This window comes from Mobula hypostoma, chromosome 5 (genome assembly GCF_963921235.1).
Source record: "Mobula hypostoma chromosome 5, sMobHyp1.1, whole genome shotgun sequence".
NCBI classification, from domain to species: domain Eukaryota; kingdom Metazoa; phylum Chordata; class Chondrichthyes; order Myliobatiformes; family Myliobatidae; genus Mobula; species Mobula hypostoma.
Genome location: NC_086101.1, coordinates 30782039 through 30808032, shown reverse-complemented (window position 1 = coordinate 30808032; position 25994 = coordinate 30782039). Strand labels below are relative to the sequence as shown.

Here is a 25994-nt window from a genome sequence, read left to right as displayed (position 1 = left end):
TGCGGTGGGGGGAGGGGTACTGGGGAAGCTGACTTTACAGTGGACCTTCTATCATCTCGTAGAATAGTACAGTATGGAAACAGCCCCTTCAGCCCAACTTGTCCATGCTGACTAGGTTGGCTTACTGACCCTGGTCGCATTTGCCTGCTTTTGGCCTGTATCACTTTTAACTTCCTCTATCCTTGAAAACCTAAACACCCTTATAAACATTATAATAGTTACGCTCTCGACCACTTCCTCTGGCAGCTCTTTCCACTTCCCCACTACCCCTTGTGTGAAAAAGTTGCCCCTCATGTTTCCTTTAAATTCTTCCCCTCTCAGTGAACCCATACCCTCTAGTTTTAGGTTCCTATGCCCTGGGGAAAAGCCATTCACCCTCTCTATGCCCCATGATTTTATAAACCTCCATGAGGTCACCCCTCAGCCTCGTGCACTCCAGGGAAAATGTCACAGGCTATCTCGTCTCTCCTATTAACAGAAGCCCTTCTGCCCTGGGAACACCCTCACGTCTTTTTTGCACACGTTCTGATGGCAACCCTCTCACCAGGGCTCATGTGCAAACTTGGCTCAGTGGTTAAATGGTTAACTCTGCTAACAGCCACGTGAGTCAGCGGTGAGAAGGCCAGCTTCCATAAACAACACACGTCCAGGATCAGTATGACTTGGGTTCTACCAAACAGGAAAGTTGGAATGTTCTGGGGGGGACACAGTGAAAGTTGTGTAAATATTGTCCCATGCAAAGTTATTGTTCGCCAGAAAGATCAGCATAAAATTACAAAGGAAATATATTTACCAATATTTCAACTTCAGCAAAGAGCTAACAGAAAAAGAAAAGAACAATAAAAGGGCCCACTATAGTTAAACCAGTCCATTGTGCAGATAAACGTTGGAGCTCTTTTCTGGCGTAGTTGGGTGTATCGCTTTACTCACGTGCTGAACCCATGTTCTGCATGAAAGACATCAGCCACGGTTTGAACTTCCCTCAAAAACCATCTCAAATGAAATAGTTAACTCTTGAGTATTGGCATTTCCTCCTTGGAACCATTCATAATCACGAAGTACTTCTTGCAACGCGGTCTTTCTCTGTGGGGGTATTTTGCGGGCATCTTCCCTTGTGCTCCATCCAAAAGATCCCAAACCAGACTACTATCCTTCAGGAACCTGATCCTGCCCAGCTCTCTCAAATCTTCCATAGCATCTCACTGAGCAGAAAGTTACAACATGTGCCAAGGCAAACTCGAATGGCTCACACAGCATTCCTAAGTTGGCCTAAACTTCGTCTATGAAGCTTACTAACAGGACACACTGCATTTGCAGAAAACTGCTAAACTAAAACTACCTCACAGCATAGCAGTAGAAATCTTAATCAGGGTATTGCACTATTTACTGACATCCTCTGTCCAGGTTACTGACATCTTTGAACTTTTTGTTGTTGTACAGGCAATGGGCAGAGCTACTCCCTCCCAGATCTAGAGATCTGGGTTTGACCTCAACTTTGTGTACTGTCTGTGTAGAGTTTGCAAGTTCTTCCTGTGACTGTGTGAGTTTTTCCCGAATGCTCCAGTTCCCGCCCACATCCCAGAGATGTGCAGTTTGGTGGGTTAACTGGCTGTACCAGCAGTAAATTGCCCCCAGTGTGTGTGTGTGCGTGTGTGAGGGGTAGAGTCTGGGGGGAGTTGATGGGAATCTGGGTGGAAATAAACATAGTGTTAAGGTAGGATTGGTGCAAATGATGGTCAGCATGGAGTTGATGTGTCAAAGGGCCTATGTCTCTCTGTGACTCCATTAACCATTCTGCACAGAGTAAGCAAATAGATAGATAGATAGATAGATAGATATACTTTATTGATCCCGAGGGAAATTGGGTTTCGTTACAGCTGCACCAACCAAGAATAGAGCATAATTATAGCAATACAAAAACCACAAACAATCAAACAACAATATGCAAACTATGCCAGATGGAAATAAGTCCAGGACCAGCCTATTGGCTCAGGGTGTCTGACCCTCCACGGGAGGAGCTGCAAAGTTCGATGGCCACAGGCCGGAACGACCTCCCGTGACGCCCTGTGTTGTATCTTGGTGGAATATGGCCGGAGCCCAACGGCAAAAAGTTCAATATCCGGTCTACAAACACGTTCCTCGATTGTAATATGACCAGGATTGCACCATCCGTTGTTAACCAGAACAGCAAGCACCCAACTCCTTTACACTTACCACTCTCAGTGCACTTCCGGTCAGCCCGAACGGTCTGGAAGCCATCCATGGAAAAGTTTTGATCGGGTCTGTCCTTGTGCAGCCCCGTTTCAGTAAAACACATAACACTGCGCTCCTGAAATGTTCTCTGACTCCTGGCTAACGCTGTCAACTCAACCATTTTATTACCCACCGAACTCCTCTTCTCCATAAGTCTCTATTGTCTCGACCCGGTCCTCTTTCCTCGCCTTTGTGATCCCCCTCTGCATCCTCTGAGTGTTTTCCTCCAGATTTCAGCAGGGGTGTCTGCCGCTCTGTTCGCTAAACCGGCCGGCATAAGCGCAATAAGCTGGTCCCTGGAATAAACAATGTGACCATACTGCTGCCCCACTATTGAGACGTGTCTGAATGTAACTATTTCCAGCGCTAAAAACCCAAATAAAACTCTCTCCACCAGCATGTTAGAGAGGGTGCAGCTTCAACGTGTTACCATAGGAAAAAAAATACAACAAATAACATAAGTTAAAAAAGTAAGAAGAAAAAAGTAAGAAAACTAGTCGGAACGGCTGTAACAGGCTGCATGCACGACCGGCACATGCACTCTGTAAATGAGACCCTTTCTGGTTGTAAGAAGTGCTGGGTGTGAAGGGAGTGTCCACAGGGAACTTGTTGACATTGGTTGGGCTACGTGTGTGAGATACATTTACTAGTCTCCAGAGGACTGGGGCTCTGGAGTAAAAGACTCACTTCTGAGAGACACTGCCAGGAAAGTCTCAGGCAACCTGGCTGAGAGGCAGGGTTGAAAGAACGAGGGATTTTCCCTTTCGAGCAAAGGGTGAGAGACAACTTGATAGAGGTGTGTAAGATTATTAGAGGCGTGTAAGATTATTAGAGGCATAAAATAAATGGACAGCCAACGTCTTTCTCCCAGGGCAGCAGTTGCCAATACCTGAGGTCATATTTTAACGTGTATGGAGGACATTTCAGGGGAGATGTCAGAGGTAGGTTCTTATCCACAGAGAGTGGTAAGCACCTGGAGGACACTGCCAATATGGTGGTAGATGCGAATGCATTAGGGACATTTAAGAGACTCTTATGCACATGGATGAAAGTGAAATGGAGGTTTACGAGCTGTGTAATAGGAAAGGGTTAAATTGATCGTGGGCAAGACGCACAAAATACTGGAGGAACTCAGCCAGTCAGGCAGCATCTATGGAGAGGAATAAACAGTCAACTTTTTGGGTGGAGTAGATTAAAAGAGCAGCATAACTTTGTAGGCCATAGACCATACTCTATGTTTTCTGTCACTATTAACTGTGTACTGTGTGTGAGAACCTTGCACGGGTTTGTCAGCTGTGAAACAATTAGGAAAGGTGGTGGCAGGGGTGGGTGTGCTGGATGAAGATGATTGATTGGGAGTTGAGAACCATCCAATCCAGAGCCTGATCTCTTGACAGGTGGTGACCCGTAAGGATGGCCTGTTGAATGACCAGTAGCATTTGGAATTTGGAGGTCATGGTGTTACCACCTCCAGCAATATATTGAGTGAGAGGTGACAGCTGTATTTGTCTGACCTCTTGTGGAACAAAGACAGTTCTTGGTGTTGTAGCTCCATCCTTCATTGGTTCCTGATCAACAATAAAGAGTCAGCTCGAGAACAGGTCCTTTGGCCCACTAAGTCCATACCGACCATCCCACAGACCTTTCTACACCAATCCTACCATGATCTCTTTTATTTTTCCCTACGTTACCATCAGCTCTCCCAGGTCTATACTTCACCCACCCATGAGGGGCAACTTAGAGGGGCAACTTAGAGCAGCCACTTAACCCACCGACTCATACATTCCCATCCTTGCTTTCCTGAACCTTGCACCTCCATGTCCCTCTGACCTCCCTTAGCCCTATGACCTCCTTAACCTTCTGATTTCCCTGTCTCCCTCTTCACCATCCGTCTGAACCTCCCATCTTTCCAACCTCCCTCTGCTCTCTGACCTCCATCCTTTCATCTTCACCATCCCTCTGATCTCCCTCAGCCCTCTGACCTCCCTGTACCTTCATCTTCCTCAATCCTCTGACCTCCCTGTCCCATCTTCACCATCCCCCTGACTTCCCCTTCCCTTCTTCATCTTTCCTTTGACCTCTTCTTCTACCATCTGTCTGATCTCTCTCAGCCTTCTGACCATCCCGTCCCTTCATCTTCACCATCCCTCTAACCTCCCTGTCTCTTCACCTTTACCATCCCTTTGACCTCCCTCAGCCCTCTGACCTGCTGTCCCTTCACCTTCACCATCTCTCTGACCTTCCTGTCTCAGAAACCTCCCTCAGACCTTAAGTAATTCTGGCCATTTAACATTTGACATTTGACCAGGGTTACTGATGGCAGAGGAGTAACTGGTAATTGGTTTATTATAATCACCTTTCTGAGATACAAAGAAAAACTTATGTTTCCATGCATCCAGACAGACCATTCCATACATAAATACATCAAGGATGTACAAAAGGAAAATTGGAATGCAGAATACAGTCTTACAGACACAGAGGAAGTGCAGTGTAGGGAGGCAAATTAAGTGCAAGGGTCACAATGAGGTAGATTTGGAGATCATCTTCATTGTACAAGAACCTGATAACAGTGATGTTTAAACTGTCCTTGAGCCTGGAATTTCTCCCCTGGCATTCCCATCTCTTACTCCTCCCTCCAATTTCCCTTCTTTTCCCAAGTGGTTTCTCTGTTGTCTAAGATCTGTTCTTGCGCCAGGCTTTAAGAGTGTCGCTGTTTGCTGCATGCAAAGGTCGCTACAACAATGCCAGGCGGTGCTGGGTGCAGGGCCCTAACGGTGCTGATGGAGAGGTGTGCAGCAGCTAGGAGCGAGGCTCAATGGAAAATCCTGCAGCTGACTGGGGAAGCTCTGGAAAAGAGTTTAAAGTTTCTGTGGTGTCGGAGGAACGCTTGGAGATTGGGCAAAATTCCCGTTTCAGAGACCTCACAGAAACCTGACTCTTGAATTCTTTGTCTATTGAAGGGACTCCAAGAGCTGCTGTTTAACCCATTGTATCATAGTCCCGTGCCCACGCACAGATGGTCAGCCATTCCTCTGCTTATCTCCACATGTAGTATGCCTGCCAATAATACGTTCAACTTCACATGCACTATATCTGACAACCATTTGTTTAGCCCCACGTGTACCGTGTCTGCTTGCAATCTGTTTAACCCTATGTGTCCTGTGTCTGTCAGTGAACTGTTTAACCACTATGTATCTATTATGTCTCTTAATGAACTGTGAAGATGATGTTAAGGCGTATAAGATGATGAGAGGCGTTGATTGTGGGGATAGCCAGAGGCTTTTTCTCAGGGCTCAAATGACTAATATAGTTTTAAGGTGCTTGGAAGCAGGTTTCGAAGGGATATCAGAGGTAAGTTTTTCACACAGAGAATGGTGGGTGTGTGGAATGCGCTGTCAGTGGCAGTGGTGGAGACGGATACTCTAGGGTCTTTTAAGAGACTCTTGGATAGGTACACGGAGCTTAGAAAAATAGAGGGCTATGTGGTAGGGAAATTCTAGGCAGTTTATAGAGCAGGTTACATGATCAGCACATCATTGTGGGCCGAAGGGCCTGTGATGTGCTGTAGATTTCTATGTTCTACGTTTAACATCCTGTGTACTGAGAGAGACTGACGGTGACCTATTTAATCTGGCATGGGCTGAGGGTGTCTCTCAGGGATCTCCTTCAACCCCCATGTTATATAAGGCATCCGTTAGTCTTGCGAGACCATGGCTCTGTGCCTGGAAAGTCTTCACTCCCCAGGGCGCAGGCCTGGGCAAGGTTGTATGGAAGACCAGCAGTTGCCCATGCTGCAAGTCTCCCCTCTCCATGACACCGACGTTGTCCAAGGGAAGGGCATTAAGACCCATACAGCTTGGCACTAGTGTCGTCGCAGAGCAATATATGGTTAAGTGCCTTGCTCAAGGACACAACACGTTCCCTCAGCTGGGGCTCGAACTCACAACCTTCAGGTTGCTAGTCCAATGCCTTAACCACTTGGCCACATGCCCACAACCCCTATGTATTGACTGTCTAACCAGTGACTACTGTGTGCTGATTGTCTCCCAGGGATCTGTTTAATCCTGAGTTTAGCTTCCCCGTTACTGAAAGAATCTCCTGGGGATCAATTTTAACCATCTGTGCCTTTTGAAAGTGTTTCCAAGTGATCTGTTTAACGCTCCCCTTGCATGGTGTGTGTATCCCCTGGGGATCCATTTACCCTCTTGTGCCTGCGTGTGTCTGATAGTAATCCCTTTCATATCCTCTATGCTGACAGCATCTCCAAGAGGCACATTTAACCTTTTGAACCATGTTGGGTGGTGGAGTGGAAAAACCTCTATCAAAGGAGGTGCAAGAGAGATTAGTCCACTAGTCTGCAGGGCACCCTTGAGCTAGGTGTAGCACCTGCTTAGCCCCTGGTCAGGTCGGGGAGAAGCCATGGGAGCAGGCGTGGATGGTCGTATGAGCAGCTGGTGCATATCACATCTTGATTATGTGACCACTGACAATATTTGAAGAGTTTTGATCGTGCTAGGGTCAACCATCTTGTAAAGATACTGCCCAGAAGGCAGCAATGGCAAACCACCCGCGCAGAAAACTTTGCCAAGAACAATCATCTCTGTGATCGTCTCCATCATGTTGCACAGAATATAATGATGATAATGATCACTGTGTTTTGCCCATGTAACTCTCTCTGTACCATATGACCGAGTGATCTTTCCAATACTCTTGTTTATTCAATATCATTGTGACCACATGAAGGCCCAGCCCCAGGTGACCAATCAGAAAGCAAGTTGGCCTTGCCTTATGTAGCGTGTTTGTAGGGCTTCATCATCTCATTGGATGTGCCAGGTGAAAGATCAATGCAGGACACAATGGTTCAGGGGCTGCTTGTTGGGACAGTGTCCGACAGAGCTGCTACAGTTGGTCTGTGAAAGGTTGTCAATTGTAGTCAAAGTTAAATATGTCATCATCTGCACAAGTACATTATGCACAGGAGCAATGAAAACTTACTTGCAGCATCATCACAGGTACACAAACAGCATTCAGGAGAAAAACATAGACATTAATTATGCACTTTGTTTACAAGAAAGAGCACCATTGTAGTGCTCAGTGTTCCTGGTGTTGCTACACTGAGGTACAAATTAGGGTTGGGCATGTTGGTTCAGGAACCAAATGTTTGAAAGAGAGTAGTTGTTCTTAAGCCTTTTGGTGTGGATCTTCAGGCTTCTGTGCCTCCTGCCCAATGGTAGCTGTGAGATGGCGGCAATGTGAAGACAGGGGGTGGGGGTTGACCTTCACATTCTGTCCAATCGCTAGGATCTGTGGGGAAGTCACTCCCCAGGTTTGTGAAGTAGGTGACAGAAGACCTGCCTGGAGGGGTGCTTTCGCATCTTGATCACGGCACTGACTGCCCTCTCGTCACTTCTCTCTGCAGCCGACCCCATAGATGTTTTAAAAGTGTTGCAGTTTAACAAGCTACCTGAAGGAGTAAAGAAAACCACAGGCTTCTGTACCAAAAGACGATCTGCATCCAGTCCAGATGTGGCGTATCGAATATCCAAGAAGGCTCAGATCAGTGCACCCACAAAACAACTGCTCTCAGGTAAGGGGAGGGGGTGGGGGAAGTGTCCAGGCTTCTGGAGCAAGCTGAGGAAGGGTGGGGAGGAGATATTATATGGGGGTGGGGTGGGTGATAACTTGAGTTTTGGAGCAAGTTGGTTGACCACTGGAGTGTGCCCCATTAATTAACGATCACATGAAGGAGATTGACAACAGGCACATGGCATGGTAGGGCAGTGCTGCTAGGATAATGATCGACAGCTCAAGTATGGGGTCACTGAGTGTCCACAGGTCAGGGATGTTGACTGAAATGTGTTGTTTTATATGAGGGAGCAGGGTGCAGTGACTGATGTGACATCCTCAGCCAGTGATCTCAGGAAGTATGGCCTACAAAGTTGAGCCAAAATACTGCAGCTACTGACATCTCATACCTTCTGTCAGTACATGGTCGATGTCTTTCAAAACACACTGGCTACAGCATCCAGCCATGTGCCTGTTGCCAATCTCCTTCATGTGATCATTAATTAATGGGGCACACTCCAGATATGGCATCATCACCCAGCGCCCTTGGAAGGGTGCGAGTCCTGTGCCAGGTCATGTGAGAAGGCCAGAGCATTTGACGCTGGGACTTGGCGCTTCAGAAACTTTGCACAGGAGGGTTTACATTTTGGTCCACTTTGCAAAGCAGCCACCTGTGTCTGGAACGTGTTTGGAGGGAGGGTGGGAGGTGATGTGGGGCATCGCCATGATTTGGGTCGTGCGGTTGATGCTCCCTTTGGATGCAAGCTTTTGGCTTTCTGTCCCTGGGCACTGAACCCACTCCCAACAAGAAACTAATCCCTGCTGCTGGGACGCAAAACACTCCCCACTATGGAACTCTCCTAGGAACCCAGGGATACTGAACCTTCCACTCCCATCAGGACATTGACCCCCACCACCCCTCTCCAGGACCCCTGGGACACAGACCCCTCCCTTTAGACCAGGGGTTAACCCCTCCCTCTTTGCAGGGAACTGATACCTCTCCCCACCCCCCAGACAAATAATCCCTCTAATCCACCCCCCCCCCCCCCACCACCACCAGGGCTGATTGCTCCTACTACCTTCTGGGATCCTGACTCCTCCAGGACACTGATCTGATCTATCCCATTCCCGTGGGACTGAGCTCTCTCCCCAGGATCTGACTGCCCCTCCCTCCCCCAGTTTGGTGCTTGGGCCTCTCTGAACCTCCACTGCCTCCTGCTACCCTCCACAGGCTCTCGGTTCCCCGAGGACTTCTCCATCATGGCGCTGGTGAAAGCGAAGGCGGGCTCGCAGGCCTTCCTGCTGTCCATCTACAGCGAGCATGGCCTCCAGCAGGTGGGCGTGGAGCTCGGCCGCTCGCCTGTCTTCCTGTACGAGGACCACAGCGGCAAGCCGCCCCCCGAGGATTACCCCGTCTTCGCAGGCATCAACCTGTCTGACGGCAAGTGAGTACCTGGCCTGGGGTCTGTCACTGTCCGGGTGGGACACGGGGGAAGTTCCACGAGGGGGAGGAGGTGAGGGACCTGTGAGGGAGGTGTGGTGAGAGACGGGTTGGGGTGGTGGGGTAGGGCTGAGGGAAGGGAGGAGGTGCAGTGGAGGAGGAGGAGGGGTATTGGTAAGGGAGGTGTGGAGAGGGACAGGTTGGGGTGTGGAGTAGGAATAAGGGAAGGGTGGAGGTGGGGGTAGGGTATGTGAGATGGGGATGGGAAGAGGTAGAGGACCGATGAGGGAGGGGGCGAAGGAGGGGAGAAGTTAGGCAAGAGCATCCAAGGAATGTGAGGGGTGAGGGGAAGTGTGCGAGGGTGGAGAGATGCTGGTGTTTTATGTGAGATTTCCATTCCCTCTCAGAGTCAAAATCAAGTTTATTGTCATATGCAGACGTATGTACAGTTGTACTGAAAAACTTCGTTGCTGCAGCATCGCAGGCTCTTTGCATTCGAGGCACAGCATTCACTTTAATGTCATCCAGTTTTTAAAGTATTTTACAAGTAACCACAAATTTTAATTTTGTACGGAATGATCAAAGGAGTCACGGCGTTGCTATACTGAGGCAGTGATTAAGGTTGCGCAGATCGATTCAAGAACCGAATGGTTGCAGGGAAGTAGCTGTTCTTGAACCTGCTGGTGTGGGACCTCAGGTCTCTGTGCCCCTGCCTGATGGTAGCTGCGAGAAGATGACGTGGTCTGGATGGTGGGGATCTTTGATCATGGATATTGCCTTCTTGAGGTAGTGCTGATGGTGGGGAGGGACGTGTCCATGATGTATTGGGCTGAGTCCACAACTCTCTACAGCTCCTTCCATTCCTGTGGATTTGAATTGTCACACCAGACCATGATGCACTCGGCCAGGATACTTTCAATAGTACATCTGTACAAGTTTGTTAGCAAGCTGAGTCTCCTTTGCTCCTTGGTGTGTGGGGGACAGCAATGACATTTCACAATCCCGAGCCCCCATGGTTACCACTGGCCACAGACCCCAGCTGTGTAAACGTCCCACAAAGGTCAGTTCAGTAATAAAGACGTGGCTCTCTCATCAAAGGTCACTGCTCAGGTCAAACTGGGCGCAGGAATAAAGAGTCTCTGGGCATTCCCTCTCTCTGTGGAAAGAATTTGGATTTTCTGTTCAGCTGTCAGCATTCGGCACTTAAATCAGGAGAAGCAGAGACTGAGTGAACCGGTCAGTCGGTGAGGGTCATACTGACAGTCCCTGTGCACAAAGAGTACAGTCACAGCCCTGCCTGACTGTCCACAGCCTGTGTGTTAACTCCTGTACATGACAGTGCAGTCACAGTCCAGCCTATTAGTCTATAATCTGTGTTTCAGCCCCTATACACAGGAAGTACAGTCACTACAGAGCTGTCTGTCCTTCTGTGGTCTGTGTTTCAGCACCTATACACAGGAAGTACAGTCACTACAGAGCTGTCTGTCCTTCTATGTCTCTGTTTCAGCCTTTGTACACGTACAAATCAGAAGGATGAGGGGGAAAATTTCACTGAAACCTACTGAACACTGGAAACCCACCTGCCTGGCTGCTGGGGCCCTTTGATAACGGATGTTGCCTGCTTGACACAGCACCTCCTGTAAATATGCCCATGATGGAATTGGGCTGAGCCCAATTCTCTCTACAGCTTCTCATGTTGCTGTGCATTGGGATTATGGTACCAGACCATGATGCAAACAGTCAGGAAACTATCAACAGTACATCTATAGAAGTTTGTTAGAGTGTTTGGAGACAAATTAATCCTTCTTAAACCCCTTAGAAGGTAAAGACACTGGTGCACTTTCCCTGTGAGTGTATCGGTGTTCTAGGCCATAGAAACGTCATCTGATAGGGTCAAGCCCAGGAATTTAATACTGCTGACACTCTGCATCACCGTTCCTCCAATGTAAACCAGTGTATATTCGTCCTCCTTCCTCTTCCTATCACGTCTTTGATTTTACTATTGAGTAAGAGGTGGTTGTTGCTGCATCACTCAACCCAAGCACTTCCCAAGCCAATGTTACTGGATCCTGCTCCATCTGCCTCTGTCCCAGGCTGGGGCTCCTCCCTTAGCCCAGGCTGAGCTCCTGATGCCAAGGCCCCAAGAACTGCCAGGGGTTCTCTGCCCCCCTGATCACCAACTCTGTTCCAACGTCTACCATGGTCATGTGTGGACCCGACAGTCTCCTGCCCCCCTTATAATGCTGCCTGTGTTCCAACCCACCTCAGTGTCAACTGTGCGTCTCCTCACTGACCCGGAGCAGATGGACCCAGAGCGATCTCTGAGTTTACTGATCTTAGACCCTGCTGACTCACTGACTCCAGGGACTCGTGAACTCACTGACCGCGGAATTCACTGACCTTTATTGCCCTCTAAACTCTCTAACCCATGAACTTACTGACCCCTGCCCCCAACTGAAACGTCACTGACCTCTAAAGCCCCACTGAACCATGAACTCGGCGGACTCTGCTGAGTCCTGTGTCTCGATTTTTAAATTGTCATCCTGGATTAATATTTCTAGATGCCCCTTCTCTCCGAACTTGACACACCCTCCATTACCAATGCACTGCACCTCGTAACTGTGAATGACCCTCTCTGTCCCTGTGATCCCCCTCTCAGTCTCTGTGGAATACCCTTCCATCCCCATGAAGGCTTTTTGTCTGACATCAGCTGCTCCTCCAGCCCTGCCATCTCTCATTTCCAGTTTGAATCACTCCACAATGGGTGTCCTTCCTGCCTTCACTGGCCTTACACCCTGGGGCTCCCTTCGAACACTCTCTGCCGCCCCCCCCCGCCACCTGTTGGGTAAGACTTCCAGTCGCCACCTCCAGTGTCTTTTGTTAACTGTCTGTGTAGTTTTCCACATGCCTGTTTATCTTTCAACATTTTCCTTGTTTCTGAGTTGGTAGCTGAATGTATCTGTCCATTCCTGTCTCCCTGGAGTATTTTCTACGCCTGCATCTTTGATTTTGCATGTGACTCTACATGTACCCAGTTATTTGTGTCATGTGTCTTTCTTTCTGCGTGTTCATTTGGCTCTGTGTTCGTGCATGTGACTTCACGTGTCCAGCTGTTTCCTGATAGTGTATTTTTCTATGTGAGTGCCCCCCTGCCAGGGGCGCAGTGCTAATTTTTTAGGTGCTGGAGCTGACAAAATGCTTGCCATTTCCTATATCCTCTTCATATATATGTCACACCCAATTTGTGTACTTGCTCATTTCATGTACTGGGCAACTTCCTTGCCCCATTCATGTTATGAGCAGGTACACAAATTGGGTGTGACATATATAGATATTTGAATGGGGCTTCTTATAATGTCAAGCACTAAGCCAAGATGAAAGAAATATGTGAATTCCAGAGCTCCACAGAAATATATTGATAGTTAAGACATTAACAAGATTATAGCCTATCATTACATTTCAGTGTAAACTGGTATAATAAAACATATTATACTTAATTTAGTAATATGACAAAGTATTGCACGATTGCACTCACTAATTATCATAAAATATAATTATCAAGCAAGTAAAGAAAAAGACGGTAATCATGTATTTCACCAATTTAAAAGTAATTACCTACTTACCAAATGCCACCAATGAGAAGTTTCACAATAGTTTCCACAAAGGGTCAGGTGTAATATGTGTTCAGGGGTCTGAAGCAACTCTTGTCCTGGTGTCATCTGCTGATCTGTGGTACCGCAGCCATGATGTGATATACGGCTCAGGATTCCACTGAACTAGAGGAAGTCCGTGTAGTTTAACAAACATAAGTACTGATACATGATTTATGAGAATTCTTGAGCGTGTTGTTGTTATTATCAAGTTCATGTGACTGAATCCTCTCTCACACTCAGTAGTACTAATAGGAATAACTTGTGAACAGCTCAGTAATGGGCATAAATCTTGGGGGATGCGGCGTCCACGATCCTCCACATAATCTCTGAAGGCATTTATTACAGAGGAAGAGGAAAGCTTAAATCTCTTATAGAGAGATGATATTGCAGCTTCTCCATAATTAGGTGGTATTTCAGCAGGCCAGTTATCTTTATCAAGGACACTCATTTAACAGGGATTTATACATACTTTGAGGTTTAGAATTTTGAGAACCTTTCAAGGATGTTGCCGTGAACATACAGTGCTGCAAATTATTTATAAGACTAGTAAGAAACTGTAGATAATTAATGAAGACAATTTTGTTGTTGCTTGTTAAGGTAATTTCTCCAAACTTCCCCTTTGCAACTGCTTTTTTGAGCTTCTAGAGTTTTTGTACCAGGTTGTTCTTTCAGTCCATTCAGTGATCTTATGCTCCGTTGGATCAGTTTGTCTGGATAAACAATCATAGTAGTGCATTCCTGTAAACAATCTGACAGCAAACCAAATTAATGCAATGTGTCATACATTAGAGATAAGTCCAATAGAAACTGTTCTTGAGAGTCTTTTCAACAAACCTTCATAGGTTTTTCTGTCACTCCCAGATATTGTTTCATCCTTCATTGCTTTTTCAAAATGAAAACACAGTGCTTCATAATTTTGCCACACTACTGAAACTGCTCAAAATGAGCTAGCTACCCACCAGGTGCCCAGAACATGGCCTATTTTACAAATTTGTTGTTCTAGTTGAGAGGCACATGCAGACAGACAGTTCCTTTTGATTTAGAGGTGATCCACTGTAAACAGAGTACAATTTGTCCATAAATGATTGAAAATGATTTATTCCATGAACTTCTCTCACCGAATCACCTATTGCAAGTTCTAATCTGTGATTAAGACAGTGCCAAATTATCACATCAGGGTAGTGTTCCTTGAGAATTGTAGCAACACCAGATTTGACACCAAGCATTATGCTCGCCCCATCACTAGGAAATGCTACAAGGTTCTGTTTCAAGTAAGAGTCATCAAACTCTTGGTTATTGAGACAGTTCAATAGATGCTTAGCAATAGTTGCAGCTTTCTGATCAGGCAGTTCAATTAGATCTAAAAACATAAAATGGGGATCATCTTCCTTATCACTTTCACATTTCAAATAACCTATTAGGGCGGTCTTAATGCTCAGGTTTGTTGATTCATTAATGAGAACATAAAATTTGCCATTTATCTGCTTGATATGCTGGCAAACTTCCTTTTTCATATTAATGGCTATGTGATTAATGATCTCTGTAGCACTAGTGCAGGAATGCAGTCCAATTCCAATGGTAATACCATTTTGTTGAAGTTCCAATAAGCCAAAGTGATCAGAGTATGGTCTGTCATTCTGAGCTAAATAATATGCAGAATGAAAAATTGTACAAGTTGCCTTTAGATGCGAAGCATTCATGGTGTCACACAATTTTCCAAGAGCATCTTTACTAACTATATTTTCAACACTTAGAGCAGCAGTGTGAGCTTTTGATAGTTTGTGATCAACAGTTTTTTTTCTGAGAGACTTCAAGCGTGTACTTCGATCGGCTCTATCGTAGAATACTTGGTACATCTGCCATTCATTTGACAGCCTCAAACCCTTAGAAGTGAAAAGTGTCAGATTGCTTTTGTTTGCACGTACTTTACACCCAAGTTTACCATCCTTGAAGTCTAACCAGGATAAGTTTCCTTCTTTTACTTCCACATTTCTTCAGTTCAAACATCTGAACAGGGATAGAAGCCTGACTTCGAGGGATCATTACTTTCAGAACTGCATTTGGACTCAGTTAGAAAATTTGAACTAGAAGCAGGTGAAACACAGCTTTTGTCACTTTTACTGTTATCAATCTCTCGTATGTTATTCTTGTTACAGTCACCAGCTTGTTTATGAAAGAAAGAAGTCAACGTTGTTTGCTTAGAAGCCATAGGGTTATCAATGAGAAAAGTTTACTTTTGTATTAGTGAGTAATCCACGGACCACCACAGATGTAGCCTTACTAAGTGCGAATGCTTGATTTGTTCTTACTGACCTTACGGCCCACTTCAGCAAGAGACATGCCACTCTTCAAAAGATCTCAGATTTTTATTTTCTCGGCGAACAATGCCCAAACAACGAGCGCTGGAGAGAGACTGAGGATCTGTGAAATGGCGGGAAGCTACAGCAGGGTATGCCGGGACAAAGGGTTGAGCGAGGAGGAATTTCACAAATACCTAAATAAAACACAGTGACAGCTCCAGGATTTCACCAAAAACAATCAAATATCCTAATGTTATTAGTAGAATCTTCCCCACCAGCCCCTCTCCCCAACCCCCACTTCCGTAAAATTCCCTGTATTTAATATGGGGCCACTGTTAAACTCCCCGCTTGTTTATTTTGACTGTTTTTCCACTGAGGTGCTGGAGCAGTGCTCCGGTGAGCACCGGCAGCACTGCACCCCTGCCCCCTGCTTGTGTGTCTCTGAGTCTGCACCCTTTCTGTGCACACGTGTCTCTCTATTTATTTCTGTCTGTCCCTTCCCATGTGGACCTCTCTGCTTATGCTCCATTTGTGACCATTGTCTTGCCCGTTTCTCTGTCCACTCACCAGCCTGTTTCAGGGTGGGAGTGATGACTTTGTGTACGGGAGCTATTTTTTGAATCTTCAGATGATGCAGTACTTGGAGACAAAGTGAACCACGAAGAGGACAGTGAGAGGCCTCAAGGAGAGTGAGACAGGCTGGTGGGAAGGGTAGGGAGGGTGGCAGGTGGGATTTCATATTGAGAAGTGCAGGAAGGTTCAGAAACCAGAGGGCACAGCTCTAAAAAGGGATCAATAGCACAGGGGTGTCTTAGGATACGTGTGCAGAGATCATCTGACTTGTCAGAGCAGATTGAGAGAAAAGTGAAATAAAACTCTAGATGGAGTTATGTGAAATACAAGCTCCATTCCTCTATCCCCAGATACTGCCTGACCTGTTGAGCACGTTTACTTAACCCATATCTGTCTGGTCACCTTACCCTTGGCTATGTTTTTTCTGTTTCATTGCCAATAATTGATTTCCATGTCTGTGCCTGCTTGTCAGCTTCCATGCTTGTCTGAGTGTATTTCTCTTTCTAGGTTTGTGTTCTTAGCATTTCAGTGTCTCTGTGTGATCTGAATCTATGTCTGCCACCTGTTTCAACCCCTATACATTCCTCCAGGTAAACAATCTGCTGGTGGAACTCAGTGAGCCGAGCAGCATCTATGGGTGGAGGAGGTCAATGTTTCGAGTTGGAGTTTCCTGATGCAGCGTTCTGACCCGAAACGTCAAGTTCCTTTCTCCGTGCACAGATACTGCTTGGCCCACTGCGTTACGTGTTGTTCCAGGTTCTAGCATCCGCAATGTCTGGTATCTCCATTCCTCCGGGTGCCTCCCTGCTCCAGTCTCTGTGTATTTCTCCGTGTGTGTAAGTACTTCACGGTAAATGTCCATCTGTTTCCTGTCTCTGCACTTCTGAGCTGGTGTCTGACTGTGTTGGTGGAATTCCTGACTGTCAGTCTGTTCCCTAAGTTCACGTCCATGTGTTTCCCCACATGCGTCTCTCCATTTCTAAATTTCTGTCTGGATCCGTTTTTATGGCAAGTGTTTCTCTGTCTTCTCAGAATCTGCAATTCTTTCTGCATATCAGCCTGAGCACTTGTACTTGCTTCTACCTGCTTCTTGTTAATTGCATTATGAATGTGCACACAGATGAGTGGGAATGTGAGAATGGGTGTGTCCTATGCCATATCTGTGTGTCTCTGTTATATCTGTATGTTGTCCACTTATTTCTCTGTGAGCCTATTTACTTGTTATTTAATTTCTACGGTATGTCTACTGCATGTTTCTGTCTGTATATTAGTGCTTGTTGTACTTTACACACAAGAGATTTCGCAAATGCCAGAAATCTTGAGCCACATACACAAAATGCTGGAGGAACTCAGCAGCTCAGGCAGCATCTATTCAGGGAAGTGGACAGTCAGTCTTTCAGGCCAAGATGCTTCATTAGTTGTCTGTTGTAATTTACCTCAGTATGTGTCTCTGTGCCTGCCTTTTACTGTGTTGTTTACTTTGTGTGTCAAGCTGTTTCTTTCTTTGTTTCCCTTTAGCTTGTCTGTATTTTCCGCCTTTGTGTACTTGCTGCATGTTTGGATGGGTTTCTAAGTGATGTTCTTTCTATGCCTGTGTATTTCTTGTACCTCTCTTCTTGTTTGCCTGTTTACTATAGAGCTATCCTTTCCAGGTCTGTGTCCTTGTTTTGTACCTGTGTCAAATATTCCGATATTTCTGTGTCAAATTCCATGCTAGTGCTCGTCAGGCCTCATGTCGGGTTTTTCCTTTATGTGATTTCCGCGCGCGCGCGTGTGTGTGTGTGTGTGTGTGTGTGTGTGTGTGTGTTCAGGTGTTGCTGTGCAATGTCTTTGTATTCTGTGTCAGTTTCCATGTCAGAGTATTTCTATCCTATGCCTATATGTGTCCATATAACACTTTTTATGTCCCTGTTAGTGTAATGATGTCTGCCTATTTCAGTGGGTATTTTATTGTCTCTTTTTATACTGCTCATTCCCCTTGTGACTGTATGTTTCTCTTCTCCTTGCTTGCTGCTCTGTCAGAGTTAGTGTGTCTGTTTCCGTGTGTCTGCCTGTGTTTGTTACTGTATGTCTGCATGTCTGTCTCTGTCTACACGTCTGCTTGTGTTTGCATGTTTGTATGGGTCTGCTGTCCGTCTGTTTCCGTGTGTTTCTTTGTGTCTCTGCATTTCAATGTCTTGCTGTGCACCCACTTATGTCTATTCCTGTGTACAGTTTGCTGTGTGTTAGTTTGTTGGCATAATTGTGTATGTGTTATGTGTTGTTCCTTCCATGTCCGATTTTCGTTTTGCATTAGATTGGTTTCCATGTTTCACTGTGTGTCCAAGTATTTAACTGTGAGATCCTGTGTTTCTATGTCTTTGCATTGTGTGTGTTGGTGTCCTGTTTACCGGTCTGTATATTTCTCATCCTGTGTCTGCAAATATTTCAATGTCCATGTTGGCTTGTATGTTGCACTATCCATTTGACCAATCCATCCTGAGCCAGCCTGTTCCTTTACACGAGTTTAACTGTTTGTGTGTGTGTGTATGCCTGTGACTCTTTTTCCACAGTCGTGTATCTTACAACCAACCTGTTCCTTAACACAAGCTTGACTAGCTGTGTGTGTGTAGGAGAGACTGTCTGTTTTCACACTTGTGTATCTTACTCCAGTCTCTTTCTGTGTTGTGTAGTTATACAGTGCAGAACAGGGGCCATGTCACCCAGACACCTACTGATTTAACCCTAGCCTACAATGGCTAATTAACCTAATAACCAGAACATCTTTGGATTATGTGAAGTAACCGAAGCGCCAGGAGAAAACTCATTGCACACGAGGAGGAACGTACAGAGGACGCTGGAATTGAACTCTGACCTCGAACGCAACAAACTGTATTAGCGTCGCAGATAGACACACTAGCGTGGAAATAGAAATAAACACAATTACAAAGAAAAAGACAGAAAATACAGAGAAACACCAGACTGAGTAACAGCATACTTCTCTATTTCCATTACTTCCTGTATCTGTTCATTAATAATGTTCACAGAAAATGCTGGAAGAACTCAGTCTGTCAAGCAGCATCTGTGCAAAGAGAAACCAGTTAACCTTTTGGGTCAGGGATGCTTTTACAGGACCTCTTACCAAATCTGTTACTTCATATTCACTTGACTGTTTTTACCTGTGTTTATCTTTCTCCAAACTGGTTTTGTTTGGTATATTTTTCTGCCTCTTTCTGTATCTTTGTCTGTGTCTGCATATATATACAGTGACAAAGCAAATAATAATTATGAGCCAAAAAAGGTCAGTTATAAACTAAAGAGAGGTGCCAGAGGAGGTAGTAGAGGGGCATATGATTTAGATGGTTAAAAGATACTGTGTGCAGGGTGGCACAATAGTGCAATAGTTAACATAGTGGTTAATAGTTCGTTTCCTGCCACTGTCTATAAGGAATTTGTATATTCTCCCGATGACTACGTAGGTTTCCTCTGGGTGATCCAGTTTCCTTCCACATTCCAAAGATATACAGTTTAATGAATTGAGGACAAGCTACGTTGTTGCTGAAAGCATGCTGCTGCTTCTAAACTCCTCCATTACAATCTTCGGAGTGTGTTTGATGTTTCGGGCCGAGACCCTTCGTCAGGGTCTCGGCCCGAAACGTCAACTGTACCTCTTCCTAGAGATGCTGCCTGGCCTGCTGCATTCACCAACAACTTTTATGTGTGTTGCTTGAATTTCCAGCATCTGCAGAATTCCTCGTGTTCGGAGTATGTTTGTCGTTTACGTAAAATGACGCATTTCACTGTGCTTCAATGTTTCAATGTACACGTGACAAATAAAGCTAATTTTTAATCTCTAGATGTTTGGACAAGTTCATCGACGGTGAAGTTTCAGAGGGATATGGCCTAAAACTAGGCAAATTGGACCAGTGTAGAAAGGGACCTTGGTCAGCATGGACATGTTGGGCTGAATGGCCTGGTTTTATGCCATTACCTCTATAACCCTGCAAAGTCTGTTCTTTGTCTCAGTTTCTCTTTGTACCTGCCCATCACTAACTATATCTGTGCGACACTCCATGTCCACGTACATTGCATGTGTCTAATCATAAATGGGTACATGGATCATATGCATGCACGTCAGATCATGCATGCATATCAGATCATATATGTACACGTCTGATCATATACGTGTATGCATCTGTTTCTTTTCATGTCTTCATGTTTCAAAGAGATGTTTTAGTTGAATCTCAGTTCTGGGAAATGTCCTAGAAGCAACATCAGGAATGAAATTCACAAGTTCAAGGAAAAATACAGAAAACAATTTGGAATTTTTGACAACAGATCCTTTTCTAATTACTGCAATAATATTTATTGATGAGCAGATATAGACTTCCAAAAAGTATTTGATAAGGTTCCACATAATAGGGTTGTGATCTGCACTGGAACAGATGGAGTAAGAGGCAATGTAGAAACGTGCATTGAGAACTGGCCCAGTGACAGAAAGGCGAGAGTGGCGAAGGATGTTTATCAGATTGGAGTGGCGTACAGTGGAACCACCGTAGCTGCTGTGAGGAAGACTGTCTTCCTAATATACACAGATGACTTAGAGTTGGGCATACAGGGCACAATTTCCAAATTTTCAAATGAAACAGCACTTGGAGGTGCAGGGAAAAATAACTGCACCTTGTGGCCACTTTATCAGGTACCTGATAACATGTCCACTGACTGTATATTCATGGTCTTCTGCTGCTGTAGCCCATCCACTTCAAGGTTTGACATGTTGTGCATTCAGAGATGCTCTTCTGCACACCACTGTTGTAAAATGTGGTTACTTGAGTTACTGTCACCTTCCTGTTAGCTTGAACCAGTCTGGCCATTCTCCTCTGACCTCTCTCATTAACCGGGCATTTTCACCCACAGAATTGCCATTCACTGGATACTTTTGTAATCTCGCACCATTACCTGTAAAATCTAGAGACTGTTGGGTGTGAAATTCCCAGGAGATCAGTAGTTTCTGAGATACTCAAACCACCCTGTTTGGCACCAACAGTCATTCCACAGTCAAAGTCACTTAGATCACATTTCTTTCCCATTCTGATGTTTGATATGAGCAAAAACTGATCCTCTTGACCACGTCTGCATGCTTTTATGCATTGAGTTGTTGCCACATGATTAGCTGATTAGATATTTGCATTAATGAGCAGGTGTACAGCGTAGCTAATAAAGTGACCACTCAGTGTAGAAACTAAAGAAATGATAGTTATGAATCAAAGAGGGTGGTAGCCAGTCTGCTAAAGGGAGTGGATAGAGGAAGAGGAGAAAACTTCACATGAGAAGACAAGAAATAAGTGTAGGCATGTGCCACTCAGCCCCTCGAGCCTGTCCAACAATTGATGATCTGCACCAGGCCTTATTTCTTCCTCTGTACCATTTGCACGAACCTTGAACTTATTGATCTTTCTTAAGTATATCTCCCTCCTCTCGAAATCGCCTCCTCCCCCGTCAGTGATCCGTTGTCCACAACCTCTGGAACAAGGAATTCCTAACACTCTTCACCCTCTGTGGGAAGCTGTGGCTGTTCACCTCAGCTTTAAATGGCTAACCTCATAAATATGTCTCCATTTTCGAGACTCTACCGCTAGTGGAAGCATCTCTACTTCTGCCCTGTCACGCTCCCTTGGGCTTGATTCATAGAGCTGTACAACATGGAAGCAGGTCCCTTGGCTCAAGCTGTCTGTGCCGACCAGTTGAAGCTAATCTCGTTTGCCTGTGTTTGGCTGTTGCTGGGCCTGTGTAGGCTACTCACCCTGGATCCTACCCCTCAAACACACACTGAAGGACAATTTACAGTGGCCATTTAACCCCGACCCAGACATTGTTGGAATGTGGGAGGAATCTGGAGCAGTCATGGAAGACCCGCGGGGAGAACGTGGAGACTCCACGCAGGCAACGTCTGAGGTTGGGATCGAATCTGGGGTGTTGGAGCTGAGATCTAGCTCTGGCAGCTGTGTGGTGGTATTGCCCCACAAAAGGAAGGATACATTACTCAAGTAGGGAGTGCTCAGCAAAATAGAAAGTTTTGGGGCTATGTGTCCACAGTTGATTGAAAATAGGAGGACAAGTCCATAAACTGGTTAAAATAGGAGTCGGATCTGGAGCTTTACAGAGAGGGGCAGTGACTACGAGATCAGGGAGGTCATAATGAAACACCATCAGAGCTAGTTATAGCTACAATCAGCATATTGTGTCCATTCTGAGTGCAGCCGAGTAAATATGGGAAAGCTGTAGGAGACACTTCCTGAAACAGTTCCAGCAGTTTTAGTCTTGTTGGGTTTATGGAGAAGCTGGGTCTGCTCTTGGAAAAGGGGAGGGACCGAGGAGATCTAATGGGGGTATTTAAAGTCATGAGGGGTACTTGCTGTGTAGCTGGAGAGAAACTGTTGTCATTGGTAGAGGGGGGTCAAGAACCACATTATACGGGAATGAAGGTGACTGGCATTGGAGCTAAAAGTGCTAAAAGTGGTTGGGATGTGGAGTGCAGAGCCAGGGTGGGAATGGAGGACACCTCCACTGTAGTGCTCAGAAGGGTCCTAGGTCGTCAACTGCTGGTAAAGGAAATGCAGGGCTGTGGGTAGAGTGTAGGGCGTTGGGACCAGTTGGATTGATGTTATGTAGAGCTACCCAAGACTCAATAGGCTGAATGGCCTTATCCTTCCCTTCTGTAAAAAAAACCTGTGACCTGAGTCCATCTGGTTTCGCATTATTCCATTCCATCTTGCGTCTGTCTGTACTGAGCCCATTTATTTGTCTACGTGACCATCATTTATCTGTGTTTCTCCCCGACCCCAGGTCTTTATTTACACATACCGTATGTGTCTGTCTCTTTCCATATATGTGCATTGTTCTTTTTGTCTATCCATTACAATCTGTGTGTTGTCTTTCTTTGTCTGTCTGTCTGTGTCCTTTTTAAGAATCTCCTCCGTGCAACCGATTGTTTCCGCATCACGAGATTTCTATATTTGTAATAGTTGTTTTTGTCATTTCTTAGCAACCCTTTTGTCTGTTTCTGCAGTGCAGGATTCCTGTGAGGAATTCTATACCTGTATGTTTCTCTGCCTTTTTAGTTCCCAATGTGTGTCTAATTGTTCTCAGCCACCAGGTGTGTCTGTGTGTGTTAATATATTCCTCTGTGGGTGGATATTATTTCCATGTCTGTGGATTTCTCTGTCCTCCTGTCTGATCCCATGTTTGCACTGTTCTCCAGTCCCTTTCCAAACCTGTTCAGAACTTTTCATGTCTGTGTTCAGTGTGTGTGTGTGTGTGTTTCCACATCTATCAATCAACATGTCTACCAGTATCAATGACTGTCTTAGAGCTATATATGTTTATATGTTTATGTATTACTCTGAGTGTGTAATCTGCATTCATAGTGGAGTTCAAGTGGTGTTCATGGAAACTTGCTGATTAGTTCTATACATTGCTATATTTGTCTACAAATCCAGAATATTTCTCACATATCTCTACCTGTCACTATTCATCCATCTTTCTCTGTATACATGTGTATATTCCTGTTTCTGTGTATTTTTCTATTTGCGTCCATTCCATATGTGCTCGCCCATTTCCATGTCTGTGCATTCTGTACATGCCAATATATCCATGCCTAGGTTGCTGTATCTAGAAACGAGGAAATCTGCAGATGCTGGAAATCCAAGCAACACACACAAAATGCTGGAGGAACTCAGCATGCCAGGCAGCGTCTATGAAAAAGAGTACAGTCAATGTTTCAGGCCGAGACCCTTCGGCTGGACTCCTGCTGAAAGGTCTCAGCCTGAAATGTCGACTGCACTCTTTTCCATAGACGCTGCCTGGTTTCTGTATCTACTTCTCTGTGCACACGTCCTTTTTTGTGCTTCTATACATTTAACTGTCTGCTTCCATACCTGTAGTGTTTCCCTCTATTTTTATACTAGTGTATTTCCTTGCTTATGTCTGTATGTGACTACGCATCTGTCCATTTCTCGGATTTTGCATTTCTTTAGTTGTAGCTGTTTCCATTCCATGTGTTTCTGTGTGTGTGTGTGTGTGCGTGTGTGCCTGTGTACAGTATGTGCATGCACTCACTCAATTGTCTCTACGTCAGTGCTTTCTTTCCTTGTCTTTGCACCTCTGTGCTTGTGTTGTTCTGTTATTGTCTGTGTTTTTCTGTGTGTGTGTGTGTGTGTGTGTGTGTGTGTGTGCGTGCGCACATCTGTCCATCTCCACGTTGCTGTATGCGAACCATTCTGAGCCTATGGATTTGTCCAGGCCTCCATCTGCGTCTGTCTGTGTTCTGTATTATGTACACTCAGTGGCCACTTTATTAGGTACATCCTGGACCTAAGTGTATATTCATGGTCTTCTGCTGTTGTTGCCTGTCCACGTCAAGGTTTGCTGTGTTGTGAGTTCAGAGATGCTCTTCTGCACACTATTGTATGGTTATTTGAGAACTGTTGCCTTCCAGTGAATTTGGGCTAGTCAGACATTCTCCTCTGACCTCTCTCATTAACAAGGCATTTTCATCTGCAGAGCTACCGCTACTGGATTTTTTTTTATTATTGTTTTTCACACAATTCTCTGTAAACTTTAGAGACTGTTGTATGTGAAAATCCCAGGAAATCAGCAGTTTCTGAGATACTCAACCACCTGTCTGACACCAACAATCATTTGACGGTCAAAGTCACTTAGATCACATTTCTTCCCCATTCTGGTGTTTGGTCTGAACAACAATTGAACATCTGGATCATGTCTGCATGCATTTATTTCATTGGGTTGCTGCTGGTTGATTACAGATTTACATTACGAGCAGGTGTCAGGGTGTATCTAATAAAGTGGCCACTGATTGTACGTCTGTGCGTATACCTGTGTATTTCACTACATGTAAACATCATTAATTGCTACCTCTTCCAGAGTGGGGTGTGTGTGTGTGTGTGTGTGTGTGTGTGTGTCTATCTACATTCTTCTCTACAAATGCCTCTCTGTGTCCATCTGCTTACTTCTTCTGTGCTTGTGTCAGTCTGACCCTGTGCCTGTCTTGGACTGTCCCTCTTCCTCCGTTTCTGTGCCTTTGATGACAGATGACTGCCTGTTCCACTCTATGTGTACTTCCCTGTACATGTCCACCTGCTCCCCGCTCTATGTACGAGCACCATCTTGTTTCTCTGTTCTTCTCTTATTTTGCTGACGTTGAAGGACAAGGTGTTGTCATGACACCATGTCACTAAACTTCCTATATCTTTCCCAGACTCATCATTATTTGAGATTTAGTCCACTATGGTGATGTCATCTGCAAACTTGTTGATAGAATTAGAGCGGAATCTGGCTGTTCGGGGAGTAGAGCAGGAGGCTGAGGATGCAATCTTGTGGGGCTGCAGTGTTGAGGATAATTGCGACGGAGGTGTTGTTGCCTGTCCTTACTGATTACAATGTGTTGGTCAGGAAGTCTGTGTGCTAGATGTTTCCATCAATGTGTATTTCCACGTGTCCATCTGCTTCTATACCTGTGAGATTTGTTACCGGTATCTGCCTATAACTGTATACTACTCAGTATCTCTGACAAACATATGTACACCTGATTATGCTGTCCTTCTTTCTTTGTCTCAGGTTCTCTGAGTTTTGTTGTTTTTGTCAAATTTAAGATGCGAAAATCAAGTAATTATTGTTGTTGCATTTCTTTTAATCAGGTGAATGTGTGCATGGTGAGGTCTGTCTACTGCATTTGGCCGCATTTCTGAATGTGACCCTTCTGACTGTGTGCTTCTGTACTTACTATCCCTCTGACTCTCTGTATGTTTCTCAGGCTAATTTTCTACGTATGTGTGTGTGTGCATTTGTGTGTTTATTTTTCAGAATCTGTCTTTTTTACCATCTCTGTCTTGCTTTTATCCCTGATCATTTCAGAAGCTGTATTTTTCCTTACATCACTTTGTGTGCAGGTGTGTGTGCATGAGTGTGCGTATGAGTGTGTTTGTGTGTGTGCATGTATGTGTGTGCGTGTGTATGTGTGTGTACATATATGTTTGTATATGCACATGTGTGTGTGTGCGTGCGCACGCACACACCTATCTCAACCTGTTTGTCAAATAAAACCGGAGAGCAGTGGAAAACCTCTGTAGCTGAGGTTACATTCAGGGAAGCAATAATGGAGATGATGTTTCAGATCTGAAACATTTCTCTGTAAGTAGCTTTCTTTCACTG

General features: G+C 45.2%; 1 protein-coding gene across 1 annotated transcript in view; it reads left to right on the top strand.

Moving 5' to 3' along the window:
* Positions 1–25994, top strand: part of LOC134346173 (collagen alpha-1(V) chain-like) — a 273825-nt gene that overhangs the window by 49153 nt on the left and 198678 nt on the right. Inside the window, exons 2-3 of the mRNA XM_063047492.1 lie at positions 7673–7840; positions 9050–9263. Coding sequence (XP_062903562.1) covers positions 7673–7840; positions 9050–9263 — 382 coding nt within the window. The remainder of the gene's footprint in view (positions 1–7672; positions 7841–9049; positions 9264–25994) is intronic.